This window comes from Callorhinus ursinus, unplaced genomic scaffold (assembly GCF_003265705.2).
Source record: "Callorhinus ursinus isolate GAN/ISIS: 27379988/994484 unplaced genomic scaffold, GSC_fseal_2.0 scaffold46, whole genome shotgun sequence".
NCBI classification, from domain to species: Eukaryota; Metazoa; Chordata; class Mammalia; order Carnivora; family Otariidae; genus Callorhinus; species Callorhinus ursinus.
In genome coordinates, this window is record NW_027397108.1 from 8,511,186 (window position 1) to 8,523,863 (window position 12,678).

At 63.1% G+C, this 12,678-nt stretch overlaps 1 protein-coding gene across 13 annotated transcripts in view; it reads left to right on the top strand.

Moving 5' to 3' along the window:
• GSE1 (Gse1 coiled-coil protein) overlaps positions 1-12,678 on the top strand; it is a 398,424-nt gene that overhangs the window by 354,123 nt on the left and 31,623 nt on the right. For 9 of the 13 annotated variants that reach the window (XR_012375210.1, XM_073882349.1, XM_073882351.1 and 6 more), the window contains one exon: positions 8,464-8,682. The exons of the other annotated variants lie outside the window; for them this stretch is intronic. Coding sequence is in view for 8 of the 9 variants with exons in the window: in XM_073882349.1 (XP_073738450.1) it covers positions 8,464-8,682 (219 nt within the window). In the remaining variant the exon portion in view is untranslated. The remainder of the gene's footprint in view (positions 1-8,463; positions 8,683-12,678) is intronic. 13 annotated transcript variants of the gene reach the window in all.

Here is a 12,678-nt window from a genome sequence, read left to right on the forward strand (position 1 = left end):
CTGGCTGCATGAGGGAGCAGGGGTGGGGTCCAGGCTGGTCAAACGGTGGTGTCTCCTTTCTCTTTCCACTGCTTTTCAGCGTCTCTCCCCCCACCCCCAGTCAGGTTTTCACTGTTTCAGAAGGACCTGGCCTTGATGCCTGCCCTCCTGGCCTGTTTCCCCACCTGCTGCTCCATGGAAAGTTGGAGAATTTCAGTGGCCGCCTCCTGCCGGGGTTGGGTTTCTCTCCTTCGGGACCTCTCCTCTGCATCGGACACCTTTGACCCCCAGCGTCCTGTACCCTGCGCCTCTGGGAGTCTGCTGAAAGGGCTCCTTTGTGAGCGAGACTCAGCTCAGAGGTGGCCTGGTTAGCTCAGGTGCCATGTGGCACATAAAAGGGTCCCTATCCACCCTTGTCACCTCAGGCGGCTCCAGGGGGGTGGGTGCCCTCCAGCCAGGAGCTGTGGGAAGGTGGGGGTCCCAAAGCCGGATCCTCCCCCTCGCTCCTGGGTTTTATGCCAAGGGTAATACGGGTGTGGCACATAGGTGGGTGCTGTCACAGGACTGGGGTCTGCAGAACGGGAGGCAACCCCAGCGAGTGGCCCTCCCCAGTGTCTTCCCATCTTGGTTGCCAGCACGGCAGCAAGGGAAGAGGGTTCAGGTTCCAGCCTTTCCACATGCAGCCCTGGACAAGGGCGCCACTCTCTCCCCGCTTCCGTTTACCCATCTGTAGAGTGGGCAGAAGAGGCTCGCCACTTGGGATCATTTGTGGGGGGAGGCCCGTTGGCCCTGGGACACCCCCCCCCCCCCCGGGCGTGTGTGTGGCAGGAGGGATCGTGCTGGCCGCGGGTCATCCTTGGCTCCGGCTCCGGCTCCGCCCTGCCCCGTGACTCTGGGCGGCCTCCCTGACGTCGCCGTCGGCTGAGGTCTGTTCTCGGCTGAGGTCTGTTCGCGGAGTTACTCTGATGCTCTGGGCGAGGCAGTGCGTGCATCCGCTGCGGCCGTGAGGACTGCCCTGTCCGTGTTGTTGGGGGACCGCTGCCCCGGATGCCAGGCTCCAGCCTTGACCCTGTCTCTTGGCCTTTTCTTGCTTTTCTCAGTTGTCTGCTTCCCGTGCTGCCGTACTTGCCTCTCCTGCGCCGCCCCTGCCGCGGCTCGCAGCCACGCCCATCCCGCTTCTCTAGACCGGCAGCCGCCCAGAGTAGTCGCTGTCAAATGTCGCAGCCGTCTGCTGCCTGATTTCTGTCCTTCGCCTTAGGCCTCAGCCTCTGCCACTCCAGTCTCCAGCAGCCTGGAACCTCAACCCCTAGACTGTCCTTGGCCGCCTCTGGCGGGGGGCCCCCCACCCCGGGTGCCACCCCATGCTCGCTCTCCTCTCCACCCACTCTGTGGCTCCCACGGGGACGGGGCCATCCCTCCCGGGAACCTCTCAGCCCCCCCCCCCCCCCCCCCCCCGGCCCACAGCTGTTAAGCTGTTACCTGGTATGCAGGCATCAAGTGATGTGTGAGTAGGGGTCTCTCCTGAATGCGCCTCTCTCATTTTCCCTAGAACCTGGATTTGCTCTCCACACAGGCCCCCCCCGCCCACGTTACTAGTCTTGGCAGTGGGGGGGATCAAGGCCGGGAGAACCCTAAACACTGGACCCCACTCGGGGTTCACAGTGGTGGTCGGGTGACCCCAGAAGCTGGCTTTGGAAACCGCCCACCCTGTGGTGCCGGCTCTCATTGATTGTGTTTCTGGAGGACAGTTTCCGAGGCTCAAAGGCTTCTGCCTTGGGCTCCCTAGTGACTTAATGCTGCTGAGTGACAGGTGTGAGCAGGGGAGGGTGGCAGCAGCATGGGAAAGGGAGCTGCCTTCTTACTCATTTTGGGCCGGGGGTGTCCTGTGGACGTGCAGGCTGGCCTCCGTCTGCCCCTCCCCTGCCTCTCCCCCTCCCTGCCGTCTCCGCCCTTCTCCTGGTTCCGGGTCAGGATCCAGGCCATCTGCTGGGGCCTTCCGCTGCTCCGGCAGCTAGCCGGGGCTTTGGCCCAGCCCTCCGGCTCCTGCAGCCTTAGCCTTGGGGAGCAAGTCCTCTTCTGGGATTTGGCACAAGAAAGAGGCCCCAGTCCCCTTAGCGACCTACAACCTGAGGGGCTGTCCTCGGTCAAAAAAGGACATGAGGCCTAAGCAAGCCACCCTGTGCATCCGGAGCAGGAAAGCCTTCCTGCCTCTCCCACCCCCACCTCAAGAAAAATTGCTTCGTGCGACTGAGCTCAGAACACGCTGAAGGCAGATATAATAATTTATTATGAAGCCGCTCAGGCTCCCAGGATCACGTGGCGTGCCCCACCACCGCCACTCACCCGGTCTCCGCAGCGGGGTCACCCCGGCCTTGTTAGGGCTGCAGGAGCATCCCCCCTTTGAGGGGCACGGTGGGGGAGCCCCCCCCGAGCCCAGGGACACTCTGTATTTGCTCACAAACATTTCTTTCTGTGGTAATGAAAAATCCTCAGGAGGGATGATGGGAGAATCCCAGTCCAGATCCTGTGTGCGGCGCAGGACAGGGAGGCCCCGCCAGCCCGGCCCCGCGGGGTGTAATTACCCCAGGGGGGCGGCTGTGGGGGGGGCTGGGGGTGCGGACTGGTGCTTGAACTGGGAGCCAGCAGAAAATTCATCTCAGCCCTTAGCTTGTAATTAGAGAGCATGGAGGGAGCAGGCCCGAGGTCTGGTGCCGCGTAGAGCCCATGAAAGGAAGCGGTAATTACAGGGTCTGCGGGAGGCCGGGCGGGAGGCCTGCGCGCTGATTAATACACCCGCCACCCTCGAGGAGAGGAGGAGGCTGGACTGGGACCACGGTTCGGGGCGTGTTGGGCGCCTCCCTCCATTTAAGTCCTGCTGTTCGGAGCCTGGGGCGTGTTCTGAAGAATCAGAACAAGGTGGGTTTCCGGAGAGCTGCGAACGTCAGTAGGCCTGGGCCAGCCCTGCACTTTCCTTCCTTTTGCCCTTTTTTTTTTTTTTTTTTTAAAGCTTTGTGCTGCTCTTGCTATATTAGAAGCGTAGGCAGAAGAGGCAAAGTATGGATTTAAAGACACCACATCGGGGAGGGGGAGAAGCAGGAGCGGCGAGGGGCACCCTTGGCTGCCGCGGCGGCCACCATCCGCCGAGGGGGGCCCCGGGGCGTTGTGCGGGAGCTGACGGGCCAGTGGGGTTTGCCGCGGGCTCTCGGCTCTGGGGGGCCGGCCCCAAGGGGGCCCAGGAGGCTGGGTGGGCTGCCGGGGGTGGCCAGAGCCCCGTGCAGGGGAGGACAGCTGTACGGGTTGTAAATGAGAAGGCCAGGAGGCCACACGACCCGAGTCCCACCTGGCGGGAGAGCTCGGACAGCGGGGTGCAGGGGGGGCCTGTGCCTGCCTCCAGCGCTGCCCGGCCCTCCAGCTCTCATCCATCATTGGCCTTCACGCAGTGGAGCTTATTCCCAGCTGTTAGGATAATGAATTTACATGAGCTGATGATGTAGACGAAAATTCAGTCAATGGCCAGGAGCACAGAAGTTAATAAATACTTTCTCTGATGAGGGCACGGGGAGCAGGCACCCCATGGTCCCCTGGGGCCTCCTGAGGGTGCGGGGGCCGCCCCAAGGCCCGCTCTCCCCTCAGCCCACCCCTGCGGACTCCACGGTCGTGGCAGCGCCTGCCGTGGCCTCAGCCAGAGAGCACGTGCGTGGGGGAGGCCTGCGTCTGCCTCCCGGGGCAGGGCTTAGGGGGCAGGGGGCTCCCCCGAGGCTGCATCGAGTCAGAGTAGGTCCAGGGTGACCCTTTGCCAGGCGTCGGGGTCCTCTGAGTTTGGCCTCTGCCTGCCTGTCCTGGGTGCAAAGGAGCTGCCATCCCGGCTGCTGGTGGTCCCCCAGCCCGCCCTCCGGGGGTGCACATGCCGAGGAGCAGGGCTAATTTTAGCTCCTTAATGAAGTGGCTGGCTTGGGATTCTATTTTAAGTGACCTGACATCAGCAGTAGCTTTCCTGGCTCGCAGCGCCCCTGGAGCCCACAGCTGACACTACGACAGAGATGCTTTGGGGGACCCCCAGGAACCCGGAGGGCTGCTGCCAGAACCCGGGGAACAGGTGCCAGGCTTTGTGTGAGGAGGGGAGGTTACTCAGTGTCAGCAGCAGTGTGACTGTGTCATCCAGGGGATAGCTGACCCCGGGAGGGCACGGAGGGGGGTCTGCCCCCCAGAGACCCTGCTCACCAGGCAGGGGCAGGGGGCAGTAGGTGCGGATTTATTTGGGTTTGAGTTCCAGCAGGGGGGGCCCTGGTCTGAGGGGGCGCCTCCGGGCCCTCTGTTGGTGTGCCAACTTCATGTTGGTGAGTCTCCATCTCTTTGATGACCACCCCCCCATTTACTTATTTTACTTTGTTTTATTTTACTTAAACATTATTTAGATTTCATGTATTGGAGAGAGAGCACACACGCACATGAGCAGGGGGAGGGGCAGAGGGAGAGGGAGAAGCAGACTCCCTGCTGAGCAGGGAGCCCAACGTGGGGCTCGATCCCAGGACCCCGGGAGCATGAACTGAAGGCAGATGCTTAAACCAACTGAGTCCCCCAGGTGCCCCAATGACCCCCCCCCTTTTTTAACAACCTGGTTTACTGCAGAGAAGCTACAACATAAGAAGTAAGACCTTTGTTTTTGCTGCCACTTGAAGACACCCAGCAACACCTTAAGGGGCATGTGATCTTTGGAGTCTGGCCTGGGATTTGTCCTGTGGCTACCACCTGCCTGTCCCAGCACCTCGGTGCCATCCTGCCCAGCACTGTCAGCTGGTGGTCACAGCAGGTCCACCCAGGTCACCAGCTGGCCAGCCTGTCACATGGCCACTGGACAGTGGCCTCACGTCGGCTCCTGGGCCTTGGGGACTGTCCCTGGGAGGTGGAATGACCCCACTGTCTACCCTCACTTCCCCACTCCTTGTTTCCTCGTCCCCATCTCTTACATCCGAGTGCAGCGGGGGGCAGGATGGGTCTGGATCTGGGCCCTGACCACTGTGGCGTGAACAGGATGCACGTGCTTTGTTGCTGTAATCGCAGCCCTGCTGTTAACCACCTGTCGGCCCTTGGATCCAAGCCTGGCCTCCCCCATCTGTAAAATGGGCACAGTAACACCTTTCTTACAGAATGGGGATTAAAGAGAGATGACTGGCTCTCTAAGGACTGAGGGAACAGGGAGGGTGTGGTTGACGGCCTCCGGTGGCATCGGGGGGGGGGGGGCCTGTTGGTCATGGAGTATTTGCAGATGCCCCCTTCTGGGGCTCCAAGAAGGAAGGGAGATGGGGAGAGAGCTCGAGGCGGTAGTCCTGGTCAGGAGAGCCTGTGGCGGTACTGTGTCAGCTACCCTAAGCTGCATGACGAACTCTCCCAGACTTAACATTTAGGGATGCGGGGTGGCTCAGAGGCTCCAAGAAGGCTGTGATTCAGCTGGCAGCCGGGGCTGTGGTCTCATCCAAAGGCTCATCCGGGCGGGGGGAGGGGGGAAGGAACACGGTTTTTGTCTGGAGGCGGCAGGAAACCTGGGACCCTGTGGGCAGCCTGAGCACGCTCCACTCAAGTGATGCGGGAGAGCGGCCACGGTGGTCTCTTCTTGGAAGTCACACGCCATCACTTCTACCATACTCTGTTGGTCAGAAGTGAGTCCGGAAGTCCGGCCCACATCTGGGGGCAAGAGAATTGGTCTCCACCCCTTGAAGGGATGAGCAACAAAGACTTTGTGGATGTGTTTTTCAGACACTTTGGTGACACGTGTTTTAGCCGTGCACGCACACATGTTTATCCTTTCTGGTCGAGCATCCCGTTGAGGCCTCGGAGCGGGCAGGTGGTGTAAGGTGTGCGGGGAGGCCGTGTGGGGCTGTGAGACAGGGTCCGAGTCCCGGGCGTGCTGCCTGACTGTGGCCTTGCACCGTCCGTATGACCAGGACCAGACTGTGAACAGCTGCTGGCCTCTCCTAGGCCCGTCTGGAGGCATCTTGGGAGGTGACCCAGCCATGTCTAACTGATGTCCCCTGCGGGAGAGAGCCCGGGGTCCCTCCTCACGCACCTTGTCTCCCGGCAGCCCTGTGTAGCCACACCTTCCCCTGAGTGTTTCACCAGGACCAGTGGGGGCCTTATCCCCACAAGGCCTCCATTTTACCGTGTAGCATCTCTAAGTGCTGTCTCTCCTTCCCAAAACAGCTACCAGCTCCCGCGTGTGACCCGTCCTTAGCCGCCACCCGCTCAGGCACATGGAACTGTGCTCTGCCGGCGGCGTGCACGCCGGGCCATGCAGTCCCCAGCCCGGGGAGGGGACCATGGGGGGCACCCCAAGCAGCACGTGGACTTCTGACGCCACATCACCTGGTCCCCCAGGTGGGGCAAGCAGCACAGTTCCGGAAGCGTGTGTCCTGGTTTGCAGGGGCTGACCTGTGAGGCCACGGCCGGGCCCCTTGCTCATCTGGACCTGTGTTTCTGCTCCTCCATAGGCTGGTGGACTGTGTGCACCGGGCACACTCTATAAAGTCCCTCGTATTAGTTCCTTGAAACCTGTCTAGATGAACCTACAAGGTAGACTTTGTCCTTACTGCATTTTACAGACAAGCAGACAGGCCTAGAGAGGCAAAGGTACTTGCCTGAGGTCATCCAGCTTTGAGGCTACAGAGCAGGATTCATGCCCCAGGTACCTGGCAGCCAAGTGAATGCTAAGCGTGACCTTCGGGCCCCCACTTCCTCACTCCATGAACTTGGCCACACCTCCTGCCCCCCTCTGTCCACACTGTCCACTGGAGGAGGAGAAGGTGCCAGTGGTAGCCTGGGGCCACACTCCTGGAGTGTAACATCCATTGTGCTCAGTGGTCCTCCAGGGGCCAGCTGGGTGCTGAGTTGGCCAAGAATGACCCTGGCCTGAGACCTGTGTTTTTTGGCAATCAGGCTTCTGGGGAAGGGACCCTCACACCCCCCTGGATTCTTGGGTTTCTCTACTGAGAGTCACCCCCCACCCCTGCTATTTCAGGAAGAGGAGGATGCGCGGGTCAGCCGGGGGTTGGCGCTACCCCACAGCTGGGAGACTGGCAGACTGGCTGTGGCCACCGGGGCCCTTGTGGGGGTCCTTTGTTCCCAAGCACAAGCCCTCAATATTGTCTTGGATGCGCCAGCCTGAGCCCCAAGGATGGCTCTTCCTGCCCCACCTGGCGCTCTGGGACTCGGGCTTTAGGACGTGCGTCCAGGCCTGTCCTCTCTCCCGGCTAGTTCTGGGGGCAGCAGGTGGGTGCCTACCCCTGCCTGACCCCCCTTGTGGGGATCCCCCTCTTCTCACCCGGCCGCCTTCCAGCCTGCTGGCCCACAGGGTTGGACATGGAAGCAGGTTCCAGGTAGACTCCTTTAGACTCAGTGCAGAACCCGGCGGAGGTGAGGTGGGCTCTGGGGGCCACGGAGAGCCTCTTGGGGTGTGGGCCGCAGCCTGGGGGGGGGGTCCCTTGCCACCACCCTGCGAGAAGTGCATGTTTCTTGCCCTGTTGTGTTCTTGAGTGTTCTAGGATTGTGTTCCTCCACCCACTACTCCCAAGGACCCTTCCCCAGATGCCTGTATGGTATTCCTGGAGCCTGCCCCTCCTGGGTGTCCATCTGGGGGTTTGGAAGTCAATTTGCTTTTCCCTGCACACGACCTGTGACCCCTGCCAGCCGCAAGGCCATCGGGCTTGATTTACACCCCTGGAACGCACCCACAGCGAGGGGGCGGGGAGCGGGGCCTGAGCGGGGCCTGGGCCGGGCCGGTGGCCCCGAGAGGGCAGGGAATGGTAATGGAAAACTTATTTATGGCGCCTCTTCCTCGGCTGCCTGAGTTGGGCCTTTATTGATTGGGCAGTCGGGAGGCAGTTCAGCCTCCTCGTTGACACTTGGACGAGACGTGAGAGGCTGGGGGCCTGTGGGAAGGTGGCTCTTTGCCCACTGACGGTGGGTCAGACTACAGTTGTGTGTCTTTGGTCTGCAGGCAGGGTGTGCGGGGCGGCCGCGTTCTCTCCCCGACGGCGCACGCAATGGCCGATGGGGCCGTTCTCCGAGGCATCTGTGCCGCCGGGGACCTGCCAGCATCCCGGGTGGCCTGCCTGGGGTCAGACCCTGAGTCTGTTTTCTCTAGAATGGGGGCAGGTGCAGCGCCTCCTTGTCCCTCCTGCACGCGGGAGCAGATGCTCTGGGATCCTGCTGGGCTGAGCCGTCTGGCGTCTGCAGTCCCGGGGTGCTGGGTGCACTTGAGCCTGTGACCATAGGTCCACAGGGGTGGGGGCGCCGTGGCCCCACTCTCTCTGTGACGCTGGCCCTCTTCTGCCTTGCCTGTGCTGCTGGCGCCGCCCGCATCTGCTCCCGCTCCCTGTCCCTTGCATGCTGCTCGCTGGTGCCGGACCCCCCGCGCCCCGCGGACCCCCGCTCTGGTGCTGGGCCCTCCTACTCTCTGGGTGACCTCTGGTTCTTCTTTTCCTGTTTCAGGCATGAGCCATGAGCCCAAGTCCCCTTCACTAGGGATGCTTTCCACCGCGACCAGGACCACCGCCACCGTCAACCCCCTCACCCCCTCGCCGCTCAATGGCGCCCTGGTGCCCAGCGGCAGCCCCGCCACCAGCAGCGCGCTGTCGGCCCAGGCCGCGCCGTCCTCCAGCTTTGCCGCCGCGCTGCGCAAGCTCGCCAAACAGGCGGAGGAGCCCAGAGGTAAGAGGCGCGCCCGCCAGGCTGCAGCCCGAGGGGGGAGCGCAGCCCCCTCCTCCCGAGCAGGAGCTGGAGCCGCCCCGGGGTGGGCTCCTGGCCACTCCGCTGTCCCTCGCGCTGCCTCATTCTGGGGGGCGGGGGGCGCCATCCCAACTGCAGGCCCTCCCAGCCCCCCGCCCGGCCGGCGAGCCCACCCCACCCTGGCACCTCTGCTTTTTGCTTCTGCCTCTCTACCGCCTCTGTCCGGCCTTGGCTCCAGGGGTCACTGCGGGGGTGGCCACGGTCTCTAGAAACCCACTTGATCTCAGAGTGGGGGTCTCTGGGACAGCTCCCCCCACGACTACCTAACTCCTTGAGGCAAGGATCGTGTGCCGGCGTGGATGGGTGTCGCCCAGATCGGAGCCCTGGCTTCTTGGGCTGTGACATGCTGTGTGGCTCTGGGCAAACGCTGACCCTCTCTGAGCTTTGATCTTTATTCGGAGGCTCCCTGGGCCTCCGGCTTCAGGCCCTTCTGGGACCACCATCCGGTTGCCCAAGTTAGTCTGGGTCATGGGCTGCTGGTTGGACGAGAGGGTGGGAGGCAGTTTGTGGCTGGGGCTGCCGGGAGACCCAGGCCGGTCTATGGACTTGCTGCTCAGACATGGGGCTGCCCTCTGGGCAGAGGAAGCAGGGACCTGGGTACCTCTGCCTGCCATCTGTTTTGCCCCAGAAGTCTAGGGCTTGCGTCCCAGGGCCCTGTGTGGGGAGGACACATGTGTCTGTGTGTGCAGAGGCTCCGCAGTTCGGCAGGAGGGACATTTGCCCTGACTTGGGGTGGCTGGGGGTCTTCGGAGTTCTGCATCTCTCCTCTTCACGGTTGTTGGGCAGTGAGCTCGGGATTGACGGGGTGGGCCGCGGCCTGGGAGGGCAGACCGCTGGGGCCTGGTTTTGTGTCCGCCTGGGCAGAGCGTGATTGCTGGCAGCCCCACACACTCCTCCCCCTCCACGCCCACCGGGGCACACTGCCTGGTGGTGTCCGAGTGCGCCCGGCCGGTATTGGGAGGCCCTGCTGTCCCAGGCCACCGCGTGCCACGCAGCTGGGGGGCAGATGGCCCCACAGAAGGCAGCGAGCTCCCTGCCCGTCGTGGGGGTGCGCACACAGCGGGGACGGGGTGGCTGAGACTCGGTGGTCCCCTCAGAGGTGACGGGACGCCCCCGTGGCAGAATTTGCCCGGCCGCTCCTTGCTCTGGCTGTGTCCTTTCTCAACGTTCAGAAGGCACGTGTTGGCACGTGGGAAAATGCTGATTCCGCTCGCGCAGAGTCACCGCCAATCGTCCCTGCACCTCAGGGGGCACGTCCTGGTGACACCTCGCTGCTGCAGAGTACGTGGCCACGGAAGGGCCCTTTTCCTCCTTGCAGAGGCAGGCAGGGGAGGTCTGTAGACGGGGGATCATGCCAGGGCCGTGGGCCCAGGGCACGAGCCTGCCTCGATGGTGCTGTCTCCTCTCCGCTGCCCTAGGCTGGTCTGGTCTCGGCGTCCGGCTGGAAGGACAGGCCAGCAGGCAGCCCACGTGCCAGAGGCTTCCGGGCCTCACTGGCTGGGAACAGAGTGTGTTGCTGGCAGAGGCCTGGCCCGGTGGCTGGGGTGCCCTGTTCTTCGCGGCTCTGACCTGGGCGTTCTGTGTGCTCGCTGTCCTGGGAGGAGTGAGTCCTCGATGGGGGGCTGGGAGAGGGAAGACCAGCCCCAGCCACACTGCCCAGAGCCCTTACATCGTGGGAGCGTGACATCTGCAGCTGGCTGACCGGTCACTCCGTCCTTCAGATGGGAGGGCCGAGGTTTGGGAGCAGCGTTTGAGCCCGGGACGCCCCCCACTCAGGTTCCTCTGTGTGTGCACCTCGGCTCTCGACACCCTGTGTCTTGAGAATGGTAGGCTTTCCAGCGGTCGACAAGCCAGGTTCTGAGAGTTTGAAGCCGAGGCCGTGAGCTCCGTGTTCCATTCTTGATCGGCTCCACCCCTCCCCCACCCCCCAGTCAGGCCTCAGTTTGAGAAAACGAGGAAGTGCTGTCCCTCTCGGGAGCATCTCTGGGCTGCACCCTGTGCCTGGTCCCCTTTTTCTCACTCAGTCGCCCTGTGACCTTGCCGTCTCCCCCATCAGCAGAAGGGGCTCACAGCCCGGAGTTGCTTAGTGTACAGATGGTGGGCCTGAGGCTCAGAGAGGTCAAGTCATGAGCCCGAGGCGCACAGCTCGTTAGGACGGTAGCCCTGGGTGGAAGCCCCCTCGCCCCTGGACCCACCTCGGTGGTGCGGGGGCCGCGGGTGATGGGGGTGTCGACTTCCAGAAGCCTGGGGGCAGCAGGGGCACGAGGGGGAGAGCCAGCAGGCTCCAGTGCTTCTGCCCTGCCTTTCCAAACCCTGGAACCAGAGACCCGCCGGGGGCAGGGGGTGCTTTGCTGGGCTTGGTGGTCAGGGAAGGAGCAGGCTAGTGGTTGAATTGTAAAGATTGATTTAGTGCCATGAGAGCCCTCTTGTAAAGCAGTAAGGTGCTGTGGTGTTTGGGGTCTTCAGAGTCATGCGGGCGTGACCCCTAACTCCCAGACCACGGTCGGCTGGGGTTGGGGGGGGGCACTGAGCGCATGTGACTGGAGTTCTGGGGCCGTCCCCACGCGGCATGCCAGGACTTTGTTCCTTCTCACGGCCGAATGACCTTGTGCCTGGCTGGCACCCTGCACCGGTCATTGGCTGTCGTCCGCGGGGCTGGGGGACACCACTGAGCCGCGGGCTGGCTGCTATCCCTCGTCCTAAGCAGTGGAGGGGAATTTGGAAGCCGTGGACTCGGGTCCCAAGACCCCCCAGCCTCCGGCCCCTCCCTGGCTTGTTGCTGACCTTCCCCCCCCCCCCCAGGGCCCCTGTTTCTGTCGGCACCCTGTGGCCGACTGCCCACAGCCTTGTCTCTGTGGACAGAGAGGTCCTGGGTGGAGCCAGACCTCCACGGGGGTGGAGGGGGGGCAGGGCCTGTCCTGGCGGCCACGTGCAGCCTGGGACGTCTCCGGCCCACCTCTGGCCCCCGCCCCCCTCCCTTGCTGTGATGCGCCCCCTTGTTCTGAGCAGTGGCCCAAGCTCTCCCCTCCACTTCCCGGGCTAACGTCTTCCCTCCCATGGTCGTGTCCCGAGGATACAGTTGAAACATTCAGTTCACAGAGGACGTCACCTCAGTGCCTTAGGGTTTGCTCTGCCTCTAGAGAAAGGATGAGGACCGCCGTTTGGTGGGGGATTGTCTGTGTCCCAGGGCGCTGAGGTGCCTTTTTGGCAGCCAGACCCCCTGGGGGGCCGTGTGGAGTGGCCGTGGGCACCACGAGGGCCTGGACCCGCCTCATCCCCTGGCTCACATCCTTGCTGTGTGACCTGGGCACGTCGCTTTACCTCTCTGGGCTGCTTTCTTGTTTTGGAGAGCTCATCCTCATAGGTTTGGATTCAGAGAAAACACACTAGGGCCAGGCATGGCAGCTGCGTGCACCGTACCGGGGCCACCGTGCCCTCCGCCCCCACCCGACCCCTGCGCCGCAAGGGGCTGGAGGGGTCTCCCTGGGAGGGTCCTAAAAAGGAGAGGGTCTCCGTGGGAAGGAGGTGGGCTTGGACTTGCGGACTTGCTGTCACCCCTGCGCTGGGGCTCAGCTGCTGGCTCCATGGCTGCCCTCTGTCTCCGGGTCCCTCCTCTTTACCCCTCGTAGGGAGTGATCACACCCTCGCAGCACATTCTTCTGGAAGAGGCTTGGGGTCTGACCCCTGGTTGATCCCAGCTGTACCCATGAGACCGTCTCTCCATGACAGGCCAGGGCGTGCCCCACTGAGGTGCAGCAGCTCGCGTGGAGCCCCTTGCTGCCGTGGCTGCTGGGCGACCCCCCCACCCCGTTTCTCTGGCCACAAAAAGGTTGTCCTCCTGGGCCACTCGGCCCTCTGTCCTCTCCCGAAGCTGCTCGTCCAGCTCCAGCACTGGCCTGGCCACCTCATCCCTGCCTG